The sequence below is a fragment of the Tachypleus tridentatus genome, chromosome 4, assembly GCF_004210375.1.
Source record: "Tachypleus tridentatus isolate NWPU-2018 chromosome 4, ASM421037v1, whole genome shotgun sequence".
NCBI classification, from domain to species: Eukaryota; Metazoa; Arthropoda; class Merostomata; order Xiphosura; family Limulidae; genus Tachypleus; species Tachypleus tridentatus.
In genome coordinates, this window is record NC_134828.1 from 58,573,377 (window position 1) to 58,593,432 (window position 20,056).

A 20,056-nucleotide genomic window follows, 5' to 3' on the forward strand; every position below is an offset into this window, starting at 1 on the left:
GTGCTATATTTTGCTTCATTGAAGATAATAAATAAATGGCTATATCAATGAATGTCTTAAATTTTTTTTCCTTATAATGCTAAAAGCAAGGTTTTATTACATGTGATGAGCACAGCGGAGAATAGTCCATTGTGTAATTTTTATACTTAACTGTAAACAATTTTGTTCAAGGAAAAGTTGTCATTATGGCCATTTAACCCTTTCACTGCAAGCCCAGTATAATATACATTAGTTTGTCTGCACATTTGCACACTAAGTATTTGCACTATTACTTTTGGTACAGCATTTGTATCTTCACAAAATTTGGTAGACTTTTAGTAAAGATTACAAATATTTTGTATACAGAAAATCTGATTTTCTAATTAAATATTTTTACTAAAGATTTGTTGTGCAAATAGTCTTTTTCGTTATTAGTCTGAGTGAAAGTGGTTTTATGTTATGATTAAAACAAAAACTATTCTTTGTCCAAAAAATCTCAAATATTGTTTGCGTGATCTGTAAAACCTCCTAAATGCATTTGTTAGTTTTCAGTAAGATTTTATATTTTATGTTATTTTCTACATTGTAACTATGTGACGTATGTAATTTGATCAACCTTGTAACTATCATAAAAGAAATAAAAAATTATGCTTTTTTATGGTAGAATAACTACATATTATAACACAAAAATACAAATGTTTAGTCTAAGTAATTTAAGGCTCATAATGCTATATATTTACATATATTTATCATTTTTGTATTATATTCACCTTCCAGTCATGCCTATCTAATATTACATAACTTGCATTTATGTGGTGCACGTGTACTTGTGTATCCAGTAATATGAAACTGACCTTTAGTATACTGTCTTTTCTGTGTTTTAGTGGACTAGTATTTTGTAATATACAGTCACATTTCAATTATTATGTACATAGATTATTACTATTTATAAATAAATTATTAAACTTCTTATTTTTCTAAAATATAGAACAAAAATCAAGAAGTAATACAAACAGTTATCTTTTCCTGCTACTACCTTTGCACTCAGTTGTTGCTGGACATAGGTAGCTAAGCCTTTTAAAGTTTTACATGTGAAGGATATCAAACCAAATTATTAGGTTCTATATGTGCAGTTGAATAACCTATAAAAATCATAAATAACTGCACTGATACCACAGAATTCCACTATAGCTTAGTAAGAAAGAAGTATTTATATTTTTAAAAAAATATGAAACTTTGAGCAGACTATAGACACAACCCACCTCCTTGAAATCTTGGATAGAAAGAATGTGATAGCCTTTTTACAGATTAAAATGGCTGAGAAAACCACTGTATGGACATTCTAAGCTGTTGATTGGTTATTCGTGTGTCGTATATTGAAGTAAGTGTATGTAAGAGACTGTTTTAAAAAATGGAAAGAGGTGAATGGGGTCACCATGTTTGATTCAGTACCTGAGGCAAATCTCAGCAAAATAAAAAGATGTGAGGTTCTTATTTTGTATTCTAGCTTGATAATATTGATAATTTAATTCCCTAAGTTGTACAGCACTACAGACTTAGTATTTTTATATCACAAACATCCAGTTTTAAACAGTGCTACATTCAACATACCACATTACTCACTAAAATGTATATTTAGATGTGTTCTCTTAATATTTACTTTTAAATCAAGAAATTAACTAGTATATAATATTAAAGTTTGAATTATAATCTACAATTTGATTCCAAACTTATTGACATAAATTCATAAAATAGTAGTTCAATAAAATTTTGAATGCAAGTCAATAAATGTGATGACATGACTTTTGACCTGTAGCAAAAGGGTTAATGAGTTATGCATGTGTTGAATTGGCTTGAGGAAAAATTAGCTTTGTTTGCTTCTTTTGTATATTTTTATTGGATATTACATTTCTTTAAAAACTTGTTTGAATTAAGAGCCCATGAACATATGTTGTTACTTTTTTTGCAGTTATGCTTAGATTGCTCATTGAGGTTGAATATAAATAAATGTCAGATTTATTGACCATTTATTTCAAAAATCAGTACAATGAAAATACTAGGTAAGATGATGTAGCTATATGTTTTGTGTTTGCATGGTTTCATCATGATCAATTACTCACTTTTGACTTTACACTTTCATTTTGATTGTCCACTTCAATGTGTGTAGTTATGAACTACATTGAGCAATAGAGAAAAATGTTAAATTATCATTAAGTACAATGACACATTACTCATTCAAGAACCCCTCACCGTATTATAATGTACTACATTGCATCATGGATGCCACTCTCATCTTATCATGTAGTGCATTTTTCAGATTTTTTAAAAATAGACATTTACTATCATAATACATAATTTCAATGTGTACATCTGTAAGATCATTGAAAGCATAATGTGTAAACATATTTGATTTGTGTTTGATGTGTACCAGTAAAATTATATTCCAATAAATAAAGTAGATATCTGAATTTGTGCCTGAAGTATTATGGGTTCCTTTCAAATTTAAAATCGTACTGCCTTTCAAATAATGCCCTATTATAGCTTGCTCATTAGCAACCTAAGTGATAAAAACAAAATAAGGTGAACTAGTAGTTCTTACTTGTATATTAATGGTTACTTTTTAAATTTAAAAGTATTTTAAACTAAATCTCATTTTTCACACTTTTTGCTCTATTTTTACATAAATTACATAGAAGTTTTGCAAAATATTTTAAATCGTTTTAAACAATTTTCTAAGAAATCAGTAAATTTGTAGTTAGAGAATAATTAAGTCAGTGTTTGTTTTTAATTCCAGTCCAGTCCTCAGTCCCTTACGAATTCAACTCTCGGAAGCAGGACATCCTTATCAAACGATACCACCCAATCTCCTTTACAAAATGGCAAGTATTACTGAAGCTATCCTATATAAGTTATTCTTGCTATTGCATTTGAAGTTGTTTTAGTTATATTTGGTTATGTACATGTTTCTTCAAGCTGTTTAACATTTTCTTTAATAACAGTGCCAGTTAACTATTTCTTGTTTCAATACTGGTTTTGATTTCACAATGAATTAGAAAGTAATGTATACCTTTCTTTTTCCAGCTCTTCCACCAGATATCAATTCGTGTGCCAAGGTTAAGAAGCCCAAGGACAGAGACAAAACTTCTCGTTGTAATTTGAGTGTCACATCCCAGGGTCAAGCAAAATCAAAAGGAATGGCAGGCACAGACACAAGTATAATAACCACAACAGTGACATCTTCCACCCATATGAAAGGAGCAAAACGCTCTCATTCAAGGTGGTGTATTACAAGTGAAAAACACTGTTATGATGAATTAAAAGTATAAGATTATAGAATTTCTATATAATACTGTATCAGAACACTACATAACCTTTCTTACAGGATTGGCATGATTGTTTCATGAGGTAATTGCATGTTTGTTTTGCAATTTTTGGAACTTAAAATCTACACAACTCCAAGTCACCTTACAAAATGCCATGTTATATATTATGTACACCTGTATTTAAAAGATTAGGAATAGAGAATAAGGAATCCCAATTTAGGATTAAGAAGTCTTATTTCTGTAAATTAAGAAAATGTTAGTTACTGAATTAAACAGAGTATCTAGGTTTATCTTAGACACAGTGGTTCTTCTAACTATAATCTTAAAGCTGTTAAAAGTAATTAAGTAAAACTGAGTTTGTAATTCATGCTTACTTTTATTGAAACTGCAATTGGTACTTTAAATAAATTAACTCTTTAAACCCAAGCCAATGCTGCCATTGTCTGGTTGAAAGTCCCTAATTTACCCATTGGATGGTTACTTCCAAATATTTGACAGGGAGAAATTTTAGGCTGTTCACTTAGTGTCTCATGTGGATATCCCTGTTGCTGAAGGGAAAAACATAATTTTATATGGTGATAATTATTAGAAAAGCTTGAAAATAATTCCACCAGAAAACACAAAGCGGTATGGGGTTAAAGTTTTAAAACCAACAGTTATTATGAAAACCATATTGAGTATAAAAATTGCTGACATTGATTTAATTGTGTTTGAACATCACTTTGAGAATTTTAAACAAAATGAAGCTTGCATAAAATTAAACATTATACTTTTGTTCATTACTGAAAAAGCAGTAAATTTACACATTCAGAATCAGTTGGCTAGGCATGGTGTATTAGTTACTCTACATCACGTACCTGAGGATTTAAAGTTTGTGGCCAATTGTTGTGAAAACAATATTTACACTTTGGAGTCGAGGATGAAGTGTAAGAGTGACTATCATTCAACATTCAGCTGGACAAGAATAGCCTAAAAGTTATCAGTGGGTACTTTTTACTGGCTGGCTTACCACTAGTATATCAATGTGAAATTAAGAACAACTATTCCTAGATAGTGCTTTATGTAGTTTTATGCAAAAGTTCTTAAACACAAATAAACAAATCAAAATGAAGTGTTTTACTAGATGGTAAAGTGAAGTTTAGTTTAATGTATTTTCAACTATGTTTTTAATACTTGGCAGTTATATTCTCTGGGTGACAAATAATCAGTTTGAAGCATTAGTTTTAAAGCTGCTCATGTTCAGAACATATTTAAACCTTTATCTGAAACAAGGTTATTAAAAATGGGGAATAAGGATTTAAAAAAACCAACAGAAACAAGATAGGTAGCTTAAAGTGAATATGCAATTAAAAAAAAAAAAAGTAAACAAAGAAGTTTAAGGTTTGACAAACCGTGTTGACATTCTTTCCTCAAGCTACGAATCTGTATTTTGACTTTTCCAATATATTAGATCTTTTAGATATAAAATTTGTGAAAATCCAATGATGCTTAATAATTCTTAATGTTATCCAGTAATATTAAACCTGTAATAACATAATCCAAATTATCTTTCACAGACTAAGAAATATCAAATTATTTATAACAGTCATGAATATAAATGACTTATTCAGTAACTTTTGATTGATTAAACCTTTTATGGTTCCAGATTTTTATTTTTAGACTTGAAAAACTCTTTTGACTCTAGACATGGATTCAAAATAAGGAATTGTAGCTTGAAGAAATAATGGCAGCACTATATATCCAACTTTAAGCTATTTTGTTTTTGTATATTTTGAAGATCCATATCTACCCTCTTTAAATTAACAACTTTTTTTATGTTCATCATGGACATGAATCTATATAATAACAATACTGCCCTGTTTTAAACAGTTTAATGAAATATGTAGTTGATATGTGATGCTCTCTCAGGAAACAATGATTGGCCTTATCCAGATATGCTGTTGCTTCTGATATCACTGATAGTCCAATCACTATATTACACAATATGTATACAGCTACCTGTATACAGTTTACTCTGTAAACACTGGATTGGAGGGACTGTTGAACTAGACCTTGTAACCAAAAGTTTTATATTTTATACTTATATTCAGGGTTTATATTTTGTATTGTAAATATATATATATATATATATATATATATATATAGCCATATGAATTTTTAAAGTTGTATAGATACACGCCCATAGAATAAAATATTATAGTATAATAGCATGTGTACACAAATATGTATTTTTAATATATCTTAGAATTGTTTTACTTTACACTTCCTTCCCTCTGTTGGCCAATTACATTTTTGCTGCAGCTGTGCAGATTTTCCCTTACAGTGACATTCAGCATACTTGTAGGTTGAAAATGCATTATTTAACAACTATGAATTAATTATATTATTGTATTTCCTCCACATTTCTGATGAGATTTGGGTCTATGATACTGTTCCACTTTGACCCTAATATTTTATGGGCTCTCACTGCTGTGCACTTTATCTGAAGCTAAATAAAATATATATCCACAACATTTTTGCCTCATTTTTACCTAGAATTGCAATCTGCTTCCTGCATAATTCTCAACACTTCTTATAGTCAGCTGCAAGGTTTGCTACTCTACTTGCAGCATCTATAAAATTTGCAATTGCTTATTGTTGGCTATAATTCAACATTTAACACCAGCTATCTCTAACTGCCTATTCAATATTAAAAACTCATCTTAAAGATTTCTATTGTGGGAAACAACTTTGACATTTGTGTAACATGGTAAAGAACAGTCAGCAGAGGAACTTCATACATAAAAGAAAAATGATATGCGACCTCAGTACAATTGCCACAGTTAGTTAATAACTGATATGGTATGTGTTGTGCCTTCCCTATAAATATTAAATTACATCCACAACCTGCATGCAGCTATGTACATATAGACGTAGTAGATTATGAAACTTCACACATAAATCACAGACTACATTAAAAGGATTGAATCTCACTAGTTATACACCTGCTATTATTTGCTTAGGTACTCACACCCAAAAGAATACCCAGTAAAATGCACCATTATGCATGTAGTAATACTGCCCAGATTTTATTACAATACAATATATGGCTATCCCTATTATGAACAATTACTGCAGTTCATAAGTCAGTAAAGAAGGTGTGGCAATAAATTCATGAACTTACAGAATCTGTTAATAGAAACATTGCAGTCATTCATGATTAAAGATTATAATGAATTGGCTTATGTTGATCTTTTTCCTCAGTAAATAAATATTCAAAACAGAATTAGAATAAAATACAAAAGTAATATTTGGATTATTTTATACATGAACACTTTGTTGAGTCATTTAATTAGCATGATGCAAGAACCATACAGACTCAGTTTATCATTAATTAACCCCTCACACCATAATAGTCATTAGGGTTCATGGCTAGTGAAAGAAGAGGTAGCTAAAAAAAACAACTAGATGTTACAGATTGAAACAGTCGTAATGTTTTGTTTTTGGTTAAAATGAACAGATGAAATATGTAATAAAATCTAATATAAAAACTGTTAGAGCTACAAAAAATCAGTTGTACAAGTAGCAGATATTTAGTAAGTATTTAAATCCTAGACACTTTTGGCTTTTCTTAATTGTGTCTCTAATAATTGTAAGAAATATTAAAAAGAAAATTACATGTATTTTTTTTTATTGCTTGTTTCTAGCCATGGCATAGAATGGCTCCAATTTTTTTTTAAAGTACAAACTTTTAGCTTATAGTTCCATTATAAATTCATAAAATTTTAAGAGATAAAAAAGGATCTTATTTGCCTATCAAGGATGCCCTTTCCAACTCCTAACTACACATATTCATCCAATCTTTTCTTGAACTTGGTAGAATTTTCTTCCTCTACCACCCTTGAAGGAAGCTCATTCCAAATGCCAGCCATCCTGTTTGAAAAGTAATACTGTCTAAACTATAGATAACTCTTATGCTGCTAAGATTTGAATTTATGACCCCTTTTATATTTGTTCTCTGTTAAATATAAAGTTTGAATCTGTGTCATCAATACCCTTAAATAAAATAACCTTAAACACCTCTGACCCTTCTCCTTTCCAGAGAAAAGTTAAAAGATTTTAGTCTTTGCTCGTAGGACAATCCCACCATCCCAAGTATCATTCTATTGGTTCTTTTCTGAACCTTCTAAAACAATTCTATGTCCTTGTGGAGGAAGAGAGCCCAAAACTGTACACAGTATGATAAATGAGGCCTTACAAGTGATCTCTACAGTGAAGCAATATTCCTTGTCTTGTATTCAACATTTCAATAGATACTAACCAAAACCCTATTTTGAGGTATAATATGCTGTTTAGACAACTTAGTGATTTTTTTTAAATCATAACACCTAGATAATTTTCTTCAACCACAGTATTTATTGCATTTCCATTTGAACAATACTTTAAATTGTGAAAAACCTAAATTCATCACCTTACCTTTTGAATAGTTACACATCATTTGCCACATATTGGCACAGTGTATCAAATACCATTAATCCTCCTGTAAGTCTCTAGCATCTTTGATACAGTTAGTCACCCAAAAAACCTTAATGTTATCTGCAAACTTTAAAATTTTGTTGACCATTCCAAAAGTCAATCCCATTATTATAGGTCATAAATAGCAGAGGACCTGGTGCAGAGTCCCAAAGCATATTGAGTGTAACTGTATGCTGACAGATTTAGGTTTTGTAACAAGTCTTTGGTGAGGAACCTTATCATACACTTTATGAAAACAAGGTAAACCAAATCCACAGTGTTTCCTCCAACTTTTGCAGCAACACCTCAAAGAATATCAGAAGATTTGTCAAACAAGACCTTCCCTTAGTGCTGGCCATTTGACACTATATCAAACTGCTTTAAGTGACTTTGCCATGTATCTTTAATCACTCTCTTCAAAATCTTTAATACTACTAATGTCAGATTAACTGGCCTGTAACTGTTTATCACCTGCTTTAAATATTGGACTAAAATTAACCATTTTCCAATCTTCTAATACTTTTCCCCTACTCAATGACCTATAAAAAATATTATCTAGCAGTTGACAAATAAAATCTTAAAGTTCCTTTAAAACTCTAGGATAAAAGTTATCTGGTACAAAGGATTTATCAATTTTAGATCTCCCAGTGTTTGTTATAATTTCAGAACTTAAAATTATATCTCTTACATCAAATGCTTTGGTTGAAGCATAATACTTATATTTTCCTTCATAAAAACTGAAGAGAACATACAGGTTTACCATCCCAATCGTCTGAGATCAGCTCCCAACTATCATGTTTAAGAGGCCCAATCTCCATCTTAACATTTTGATTACCTGAAGAATTCGTTATGTTTTGACTTAACTCTCTCAGCTGACTTTCTTCCATGTGCAGTTTTTGCCCTTTTAGCTTCCTTCTTAACTACCTTTCTTGTTTTTCGCATAGTGCTCAAAGTTATTATTATTGCCAGTAAGTTTAAATTTCTTGAATTCATTGTGTTTGCTCTTAACATAATGTCTTTATTAAACCATAATGACTTATGCTACTCTATTGTCTCCCTTTTTTTACTCTATATTTCACATGTGTATTAGCTTTTCCCTAAATGGTTCCCACGTTTGTTTAAGATCCCCTCCAAACTCTTTATTCCAATCTACAGAAGCCAGATCACATCTCATTCCATCAAAATTGGCTTTCCTGAAATTTAGAATCCAGGTACTACACTTGTTCAATTCAACATGTAGTAAAATACCAAACCTAATAGTGCAATGGTCACTTCTACTTAAATACTCACAGCCATAACTCTGTCTATCATGTTCACATTGGATTCTGATATTAAATCTGGTATAGTTTCCTGTCTTGTAGGTTCAACACCAGTGGTATATAAAAGTATCCTGAACAATTTCCAAAAATCTCTTCCTTAGTGGCAAACTAAATTTTCCAATCAATCTTTGTGAAGTTACAGTCTCTCATAATAACATTTTTTTCAGCTGCCAATGTTATCTCATCACACACTTTCTTATTAAATTTCATTTTCTGACCTGGTGATCTATAACAAATCCCAGTTTACAAGACTTTTCCCATTGACTAAACTTGGTACTGAAACAACTATAGAACTATGCTTCAAATATACATCTATTATTCTTATATTAATCCAATAAATTATCTACTTTTAACCTATTATTGGCATAAACACTATTTACTTTATTACAGTCTAGCTCAACAGGATACAGTTCACTCTTCACATATAAAGCTACTTCTCTCCCTTTTTTAAGTTCTCTGTCTCAAGTAGATAATCTGTAGCTTGGTACTTAAAAAACAACAAAAAACTCTCATTAGAATTGTTAAAATCCAATCAAGTCTCAGTGATACCCATAATGTCAAAATCCTCAGTTTTATTTCTAATACTCCCATCTCTTTCCCTTTATATTCTCCTCATTCTTATTAGCAAGTGCTTGTAACTGGTTGCTTAACCTAAACCTAACCCCATAAATTGTGATCTAATTACAGTGTTAGACTTAAGAGGCCAAACCTTTTCAATTGATGGTTTTGACTGTGCTCAAGGTCTCATAGATTAATTCACTCTTATCTTGCCTATAAGAATTTTAGTTTGAGGGTATGCTGCTAGAGACCCTGATGAGTAATAAAATAAAATTGGATATGCTCACACCCCACACTTGGTATTGCTGGTGTACAAAAATATAGCTAATGAAAGGAAGGAGAAATGTCCCATAGATTAATTTACTCTAATTTTGCCAAAATAATTTAAAGTGCCACAACTACTGAGGGTTTCCTTTTATGGATTTTTTAATTTATTTAAAAGATGTTTGTGCAATTGGATATTTTTTTTACTTTATATACTGATGGATTAATTCCAGATTGCTGGTAGGAAAAGACAGATGTTATTGGTATTTTATTCACACAATAATACACAAAAAAGTTGTTTGTTTTGGAATTTCGCACAAAGCTACTCGAGGGCTATCTGTGCTAGCCTTCCTTAATTTAGCAGTGTAAGACTAGAGGGAAGGCAGCTAGTCATCACCACCCACCGCCAACTCTTGGACCGTCACATTATAATGCTCCCACAGCTGAAAGGGCGAGCATGTTTGGCGCAACCGGGATGCGAACCCGTGACCCTCAGATTACGAGTCGCACACCTTAACACGCTTGGCCATGCCGAGCCTACACAAAAAGTTGTAAATAATTAAGTTTATCCTACAAGCTTTTTATACAATATAAAAATGTAAAGACATGTTTTCACTCAAAGCCACCATACTTAAAAAAGCTTTCACTTTCTCTAGAAACTCAGCTGATGAAGATGAACCCCCTGAAGTTAAAGCTGAAAAAGACAAGGAAAGGAGACAAGCTAATAATGCAAGAGAAAGGTCTGTTTCTAAGTGTAGCACTTCTCAATACACTACTAAAGTGAAGGAACTGAGTAGAAGACAGAAAGTCTGTATCTACTAACGTCATTAACTTTCAGTGATGTTGAGAAAATATTTTACATAGAAGAGCGAACAACGTTTTGACCTTCTTTGGTCATCGTCAGGTTCACAAAGAAAGAGGTAACTGACCGGGAAGCTGACCACATGTTTGAATATATAATTTTATTTATTTTATTATATTAATATAGGTATAATGGCATTCCTTTATATTGGTTTATTTTGGGTTTAAGTTGTTGTATAAGTAAGGCTTCTTTAATTTTGCGTTTGTTTATGTTTGTTTCTTTATTCCTGACATCAGCAAACAAATAACCAACATTTGGAAAAAATTAGTAACAAAATATGACATTCCAGTTAATACCAAACTTATTTATAAACCAGGCACAAAACTGAGGTCCATACTATGTAAAAACTACACTGACAAACACCACACCAACATTATTTACAAAATACAATGTGATAACTGCCACGACTTCTATATTGGAGAAACAAGTAGAAAAATGGAAACCAGATTCAAAGAACATAAAAAGTCACCTTCACACGTTTTTGAACACTGCAAGTCAAATAAACACAACATAACCATAGAAAACACTCAAATACTAAATAAAGAAACAAACATAAACAAATGCAAAATTAAAGAAGCCTTACTTATACAACAACTTAAACCCAAAATAAACCAGTACAAAGGAACACCTTTATACCTATATTAAAAATAATAAAATAAATAAATAAAATTATATATTCAAACATCTAACACCGCCCTCTACATTCCGACACTCAGTTACACAACCCCTTTCAAACATGTGGTCAGCTTCCGGTCAGTTACCTCTTTCTTTGTGAACCTGACGATGACCTAAGAAGGTCGAAACGTTGTTCGCTCTTCTATGCAAAATAGATTCTCAACCCAAACGAGCCGTTTTTGCATATAAACGTCATTAACTTTATTTAAAGAAAGTGCAGAGATAAAAGTTATTTATTCTTATGTCTTCTACATCTAGAAACTAATGAATGTATCCTTAAGAAGAAATGTTATTAGACTTTGGAAGGAAAACACTCAAGTCTGTATTTAAGAATTTTTTTGTAATGTTATTCAAAAACCTTTATAATTAAAGTATGATCTTTGGAAGGAATAAAGAAACTCAAATCATTATTTATAAGTAGTTTTTATTAATTTTTGCCTGTCACCTTTAGCAAAATAATGTGCAATAGCCAAACACATCCCATAATTACATCATGTTCAGCATGTATTTAATTTGTGCTTATCTCATCATTTTCTGTTATCTACAACTATAGTGAAGAGGTTACTCAGAGCTCATGATTTATTGGTTCTCAGGATATTTTACTTTTTTTTTTCTTTCAGGCTTGTTTCAAAGTGACAGTGTGCATCTGTAATGTCTTGAATTCATAGGATGACCTAGAGTTATCTTTTGTTTATCTATCAGTATATTAGGTTTTTCTTTTTCTTTTGAGGTGTAAACTTTTTCATTTACTTTACTACATATCCCTTGTAAACACTTCTGAAGTTTTATCTTATTGTTACTCAGAATTCGAGTTCGAGATATCAATGAAGCCTTTAAGGAGCTTGACAGGATGTGTATGATGCACTTAAAGGGAGAAAAGGCCCAAACTAAGCTAAATGTTTTGCATCAAGCTGTGGAGGTGATTACAGCCTTAGAACAACAAGTTAGGGGTAAGATATTGTCCGTTATAATGAGGATTTACAAAATATTATATTTTTATTTATGAAAAAAGTGAAAACTTACAAAGTGAACCAGCTATGTCAATATATTTCTCAGCTGTTAGAATTTCATTTATTTGAAAGGTATAAAAAACTTATTTTAAATGATCTTAAGCTATTGGATGATGTGTAACAAAATATATTCAGATATAATTATAGGGGCATGCAGTAGAATGTATACCTCTGTCACACAGCATTGATTATACTCAGCTCTCAGAAAATACAAAAATGTGTTTGTCCATTTTTTGTCAAGACTACAAGGAATAATATTCTAAGTATGTCTACCAAGTTTCATCAAAATCTGATAATTATGAGTTATCTAAATTATAGAACAAAAACATAATGTGAAAAGTCAATCCCCATGTTAAGATTTTTTTATGTTCATGACCTTAACCATGACACTCCAAAAACTAATCTTCTAAGTTGAGTCATAGTTCAAGTGTATATCAACTTTCTTCCAAATCTATTCTGCCATTTGAGAAACTATACTTACACATACACACACACATAAGGGAGAAATTATAACCTCCATCCACCGAGGGTAGTGGAGATAAAAAAAAAAATCATTTATAAGAAAAGAAAGTGACTTTCAGAATAGTTAGCTCTTTTTTTAGTTTAGTAGAATTATTTAACATAGTTTTCTTTACGAAAATTTTTTATAATTTTGACAGAACGAAACCTCAATCCAAAGGCTGCCTGTTTAAAGAGAAGAGAAGAAGAAAAAACAGAAAAAGGGTCTAACATGGTAGCACACAGCCTTCCACCCCAATCTCACCTTGATCCTCTCTCTCACCAATGAATATAAATGTACTTCACAGGTATGTTTCATTCAACACAGATACTGTCATAGTATCAGAAATAAGGTGTGATTATACTTCAGTTCGTACAGATAGTACAAAACAATTTTCAGTCATTTGTCTTGAGGAAGTTTCCAATTTTGAATTTAGGTTTTATTTCTATAATGATTTAAACCATATTAATCAAAATTGGTCAGCAAAATAACCAAATAAAAATTGGACCTGTGAAAAAAAAAGTATACAGAAAATAATAATTTTAACCAAAAACATACTGAATGTTACATTATTTGATAATGTCAAATTAGTAAACAGCACAAACATGGAGATCTTACTAACGAAATTTAGTTGGTTAAGGGTCATTTAGCCAAAATGATAGCTAATAAAAATTCTTAACTGATTATTTAAGAATTTTGTTGTTAAGCCATATTATTGATTGCAATTTCACTGAAGAATTTGAACGTTTTGTAGTTGTCCAACGTTTATGTGGTGAAAGAATATGAGTTAACAACATTCTTTAGACTATGGTTTCTCAGCCATAACTGTTAGGAATTAAAATGCAAAAAAATTTGATTTTGTTAATTACAGTGGGCAGAGTACTGAAACCTGCATATTTAGTTTTATGTTTAAAGAAACATTCTAAATTGTTTTAACACTGCAGATGAGAAACGTTGTTAAAAGTAATGATGAAACGTAATGATTACTTTGGGCTATAACTATATTCATTTATTTAAAAACGGATGGTATGGGTAGTGAAAGCTCTAAGTAGAGGATCGAACAATGTTTAGACCTTCTTCAGTCATTGTCAGGTTCACAAAGAAAGAGGTAACTGACCAATAGCTGACCACATGTTTGAAGGTGGTTGTGTAATTGAGTTGCAGGAATGTAGAGGGCATGCTTAGATGTTGGATTATATTTATTAATAAAGGTATAAAGGAACACCCTTGTAATGGTTTATTTTGGGCTTCAGTTGTTGTATATGTAAGGCTTCTTTAATTTTGCATTTATTTATGTTTGTTTCTTTATTTAGTATTTGTGTGTTTTCTGTGGTTATGTTGTGTTTATTTGATTTACAGTGTTTGAATTTGTGTGAAGGTGTTCCTTTATACCTGGATTATATTTATTAATATAACGTGTAAGCATGCCCTCGACATTCCTGCACTCAATTACACAACTGCCTTCAAACAAGTGGTCAGCTATCGCTCAGTTACCTCTTTTCTTTGTGAACCTGACTATGACCAAAGAAGGTCGAAACATTGTTTGCTCCCCTACCCATACCAGCCAGTTTTACATGTAGAGAGAAATATATAAGGGGTTTTCTTGTCGTCACGGATTATTATGTTCATTTAAGTTTTCTTAAAACTAAGTAGCATACTTGAGTTCAGGAGATATTCATAGCAATTCAAAAAAATATACATGTTTGTGTATCCACAGCATGATGTAAAACCAGTGGAACCAGGTCTTTACCATGTTTCATTCATACACATTAATTGCATAATCCATAAATTAATATTGTACTTTTTTTTTTCCAGGTTTTATAAATTATGGACCACAGGAAGACCAGAACAACAAAATAAAATGACTTCTGTGTACAGAACCCTTTCATTACGAACTTGTTCTATTTCTTCCACAACTGAACTTATTCATTAAACGTACGGTTGGCAGTCTAGGAATCTGACACCTTCCAACGAAACAAGGAGATGAGCTTTAAATTTGTGTTCATTACATCAGCTGAAAAACTAATCCCATTTCTTTTAAAATTATAAAGTTCTTAAGTTAATAATGAGGTTAAGCTATTACTACTAAGTTGTATAAAACCCAAATGCTGATAGGTATATTTTAAAGATGAATAAATGTTAAGAGCCAAAACTGAATTATTAGCTTTCACATATATATTTTTTAAATTATGACTTTTTCCTCTCAATATACCACCTACCTTGTACATTGGAACCAAAAAGAGGTTTAGTGTAACAAATGTATATCCAAAGGTGATCATTTTTGGGATAATGTTATACTCATTTCAGTAATTTGTGAAGTGACTAAATCATGGTTCATATAGCATTGTTATTTTACACCACAATTTAATATTTAACTTTTTTTTTCTTGTACATGTACTTAATATGAATAAATGTATGCACCCTTGGTGGTGGTTTATAGTTTTTATTGGTCAGTAGAATTTCATTATTTCAGTTACTTCTGTAATTTAATGTTCAGGATTAAGATAAGTGTATATGTAAAAGAAATCCCCCCCCCCAAAAAAAAAACGATTCTCAGTTTTCACATTAAGTATGATACACCTATGGCAGTAAGAAACATAGGGTAAAAGCAGTTATTTCGAGTAATTTTATTTATACATTGTTTGATACCCATTAGTGCAAGAGGTTGTAGGAAATAAAGTATTACCCTGTACACGTATATTCTGTATTGTATTTTTTTTGTTTTAAAAAGTAAACTTAAGAATGTTTTAAGGAAGTCAGTTTAAGTTTATCTTGTTATTAGAAACGTATACTTGTTTTCTGTTACAATTTTGAAAATTAGAATGCAATCAAAAGTAACTTACCTGCATAGAATCAGATTCAATATTCTTGAAATATCCCTAGTTAGACTGTTTTATGTTACTCTAACACAAAAATAAAAGGTGCCATTTCTTTGATTGTCATATATTCTTGTTCACAAACTTAGCCAAGAAGAGGAGACTTCTGATGCTGCAGCTAAGCATGGTCACTTGTGTTTATTAGTTCAAGGCAACTTGTTCTGAACTCTCATTAAAAATATTTGTAAGATACAAAATAATAAAGATCAGACACAGTTTTTGACTTCTTAAATATGCATATTCAAGTTATTATACAAATATCAAATGTGATTACATTGCCAATTCACACAGTTCTAAAATTATACTTCAAATAACTTTTTGTGAAAGACAGCAGGTGATTTACACAAAATGAAAACTTCAACTACAGGTAATAAATACTTCCAAGTGATATAAAAGACAAGTCACTGGTCAAAGAAAGTTAAAAGTATTTCCTTATCTACATCTATGAAAAATAAGTTTATAACATTTTATTATTCATATCACATTTGAAATTGTTTCAACATGGCTGCAAAACACTTTTTTATATTTCAATACTTCAACTTTCAGGAAATATTTAATAACCATAATGTTTTCATTAGTGATGAGATAATTGTTTAAGGAATCTAGAATATTACAAGAAGCTTAAACCTTCACTGAAAGCAACTGGCACTACAGAAAAGTTTAACATACTTATTAATGTCTGATTTAATTCAGGAAAACTTTAAAAAATTACACATCAAAAACCAAGTTTCTTTAAATAAGAAATTGATATAAGTAAAACACTATTCAATAATCAAGGCTTGAACTGTTCTCACTTATGTATGATTAAATTTACAACTTTATCATTTCCTTATACCCATGACAAACCAGTCAATAAAAGATATTTTCATGTGCTGCTATATCTTTAGGATATTAATTTCGATACAAACAGGTATACTACATCTATATATATTTTTTTTCAATAAAAACAATACCAAAATGGGCAGACAAGCTTGTACTATTAAAAAAATTGAAAACAACAACAACCCAATATGTTTAAAATAGATTGATGGTGGAGAATATGATCTAAACTAATTTTAATATCACTTGCAGATAACTACTTCAACTAAACAATTTTTTTAAAGTCCAGAAAATATATTCACACAGTATTCACATTATGTGATTGAGACATCAAAGAGAACAAGCTCAAATACTGCCAATGTTAAAAGTTAAAACCTAAAATTGTTTCAAAGAACAAATTATAAATATGTCCAAATAAGCCTTAATGTTTGCTATTGGTTTATAAGAGTTTACTGAAAACAATAATATATTATTAAGCACACCAAAACTTGAAATTCAAACTGGATGTATTGCATCATGAAATAGTTTTATACAGGTGTTCTTTCTCTTAAATTTTAAAAGTACGAAAATAATTTGTGTGTATTCTAACAACATCCTTTTAACCCTTTGAACCTACAGACCAGAAAACCAACCTAATGGAAAGACAGCATTACCTGGCAGGCCAGTGCTAAATTATTGCTTGTTTGGCACACACCTCCAAGCCTGCTGGATTTTCCATTCTAAAAACAGATTATTAGTTGTTGTTGTTGCATTTACAGTGTGAAAGTGAAAATAATTCACCAGATATTTTAGCATCATCATGCTGAAACATAAAATTCTAACCAAACAACTGAGTGAGATAGAAAAAAATGGTAAAAAAAAAACCAAACAGACAATTCCTTAGATTGTGCAGCTGCAAATCTGTCTTTAATCACAATTTTGTATCATATTCTAGATAGTGATGATACTGGTGATGACTGAAAGTGAATATAGTGATACTGAAACTTTTGATAGTGAGTTAGCTGTTTGGCATCGTGCTCCTGATGATTGTCAGTCGACTTGGTCAACTAACATCACTATTTTTCAGCCACAGATGCCAAATTCAAACCATTTGAAAGTACAGGTCCAAAAAGTGTGAGAGCATGCTACTGAATTTATTTCATTGTTTTGGGACAAATCTGTATGAAATGTAATTGCACAGGAAACAAACTTTCAAGCTGAATATGTGAAATAAAAATAACTAACAATTACAATGCCACATTGTTTGATCTGGTCACTGTTCCTGAAATAAAAGCTTTCTTTGGGTGTTCAACTGCCATAGAGATGCTGACATATAAAGATAGGTATGAGTTGTACTGGAAGAAGAATAGCTGGATTACAACTACACCTAGATTCGGTAAGGTTTTCACTCGAAATTGAATTCTAGATATCCGATCAATGTTGCAACGTGTAAATGAAAGAGATCAAAATGTTGACAAGTTGGACAAAATATATAAGAGTAGACCAGTTTTTGACATCATTGTGACTACCTTTCAACAGTACTATGTGCCAAACTGTGAACTGTCACTGAATGAAGAAATTATATCCACAAATAATCTGCTAAGCATAAAGTAATATATCAAAGACAAACCAATCATATGGGGCTTAAAAACATTTATGTAAAAGCAAAAGAGGATACCTTGTGAATGAGGAGGTGTATATGGGGAAAAATGATGTGGACTGGCTATTGGAGACAACAATGGATGCAACATGGTGCTTGTTCAAATCATTTGAAGAGCATAGTCACTGTATACTTAATGATCAATTTCACACTTCTGTAAATGTTACATGTACTTACTTGTTGGAAGAGCAAGGTACACAACTGTATGGTACAACTGTGACCAACAGGAAGAAATTTCCTAAGGAGCTTGTCAAAAAGAAAATTGACTGCAGTTATCATTCATTGTTGTACAACAACAGGACAGCTGCTGTTATGTGGTGTGACAAGAAACCAATTTACTTTTTGGCAACAATGTATATCAGTGATGCTGATTTAACAGTATTGTGCTATGACAGCAAGGAACACAAACAAATGCCAGTGCCATGCCCATCTTTAGTGAAGGACTATAATACCTATATGGCTGGTACCAACAAGAATGACCAGATAACAAAGCTGTAGATACTATTACAAGTGGTGAAGACAACTTATGGTGAAATAAAAATCTTTTCCTGGTGTGCCTACAATACTTATGTTCTACAAAACTGCTACAAACCACATGAGAAAACTGTGTCATAAATTAGTAGGAATACATCACTGCACACAGGTACCTATGTCACGTCAAAAGTCTGGCTCAGATGAGATACAACTGCTGAATGATCCGAATGAACCTACCTTAGGAATCATTAGGAGCAACTTCAAATAATAAATGCATTGTGTGCACAGAGAAATACAAGCAGGCAAAGAGAGGAAATCCAGAAGCCAAGGACAAGGACCTGCCAAGGCATACTAAAACTGTTTACTGATGTGAATCATGTGAGGAGTTCGTGTGTATTGGATCTGGCAATGAGAACTGGTTTAAGACTTATCTTTCCAAAGTCCAATTCTAGCAATAAATTATTGAACTGTAGCATCAATGATGGTATGCTATGAGAAACGTTATCAGTAAGTAAACTCACTGTTTTGTATTACAAACCCAAAGTTGTTGTAACATTTTGAGAGGTTACCTTGTAAGATTTTACTAGTTTTCAAATTAAAAATAAACATTTTTCAGAATTGTTGAAAATCTTCAAGGAAGCCCCAGTTCATGGTGTTGAAAGGGTGTGGAGCCCAAGGTTCAAAGAGTTAGAGGAAAACGTGTTAGTGTTTAAAAAAGTTGTTTCTTAACAGGTGCAAGAATAACCATACTTTAACAATCATAAAAATGATAGATAATCATTTATAACCTTTGAGAAATGCATGTTCATATGTATAATGTTTTAATCAAACTACTACTTATAAAGTTTAATTTTACTGTATAGTTTATATATAACATTCTGGCTGAAGGAAGGCAATAATGAACACTGTAGACAATTTGTGAAGTTTCATTTTTGGTAGGTGGTACCTCTCCAGTTGAATAGTATGTAGCAATTACATTGTGAGTTCCTAAAAGGTAAAAAAAAAAATCACTAGTAAACTTTCTCAGCTTGTACTTCAGTAAAAACTAGTAGAAAATACATGAAATTACTTGCAGAATTTCTGAAGTTTCAGTTAAGCTGTTAACATTGCAGGAGTTCAGATGACAAAATATGAAGAGCTGTTTAACAACTAACAATAAATAAATCAAGTGTAGAAATAATTATGATTATTTACAATCCACTAAAAACCTCTCTAATTAATACCACTTGTATGTCTTAATTTTTATTATAAAAAGTAGGATATGA

The 20,056-nt window shown here is 31.1% G+C and overlaps 2 protein-coding genes across 6 annotated transcripts in view; one reads left to right on the top strand and one right to left on the bottom strand.

Annotated features, from left to right (window-relative positions):
• Positions 1-16,091, top strand: part of LOC143249202 (transcription factor 12-like) — a 126,223-nt gene extending 110,132 nt beyond the window's left edge. For all 4 annotated transcript variants that reach the window (XM_076498670.1, XM_076498671.1, XM_076498673.1 and 1 more), the window contains 6 exons: positions 2,774-2,858; positions 3,061-3,256; positions 10,594-10,677; positions 12,279-12,424; positions 13,144-13,290; positions 14,799-16,091. In XM_076498670.1, the coding sequence (XP_076354785.1) occupies positions 2,774-2,858; positions 3,061-3,256; positions 10,594-10,677; positions 12,279-12,424; positions 13,144-13,271 (639 nt within the window). In that variant the 3' untranslated portion in view covers positions 13,272-13,290; positions 14,799-16,091. The remainder of the gene's footprint in view (positions 1-2,773; positions 2,859-3,060; positions 3,257-10,593; positions 10,678-12,278; positions 12,425-13,143; positions 13,291-14,798) is intronic.
• LOC143249203 (nascent polypeptide-associated complex subunit alpha-like) overlaps positions 15,970-20,056 on the bottom strand; it is a 32,714-nt gene continuing 28,627 nt past the window's right edge. For both annotated transcript variants that reach the window (XM_076498675.1, XM_076498676.1), the window contains exon 7: positions 15,970-19,778. In XM_076498675.1, the coding sequence (XP_076354790.1) occupies positions 19,764-19,778 (15 nt within the window). In that variant the 3' untranslated portion in view covers positions 15,970-19,763. The remainder of the gene's footprint in view (positions 19,779-20,056) is intronic.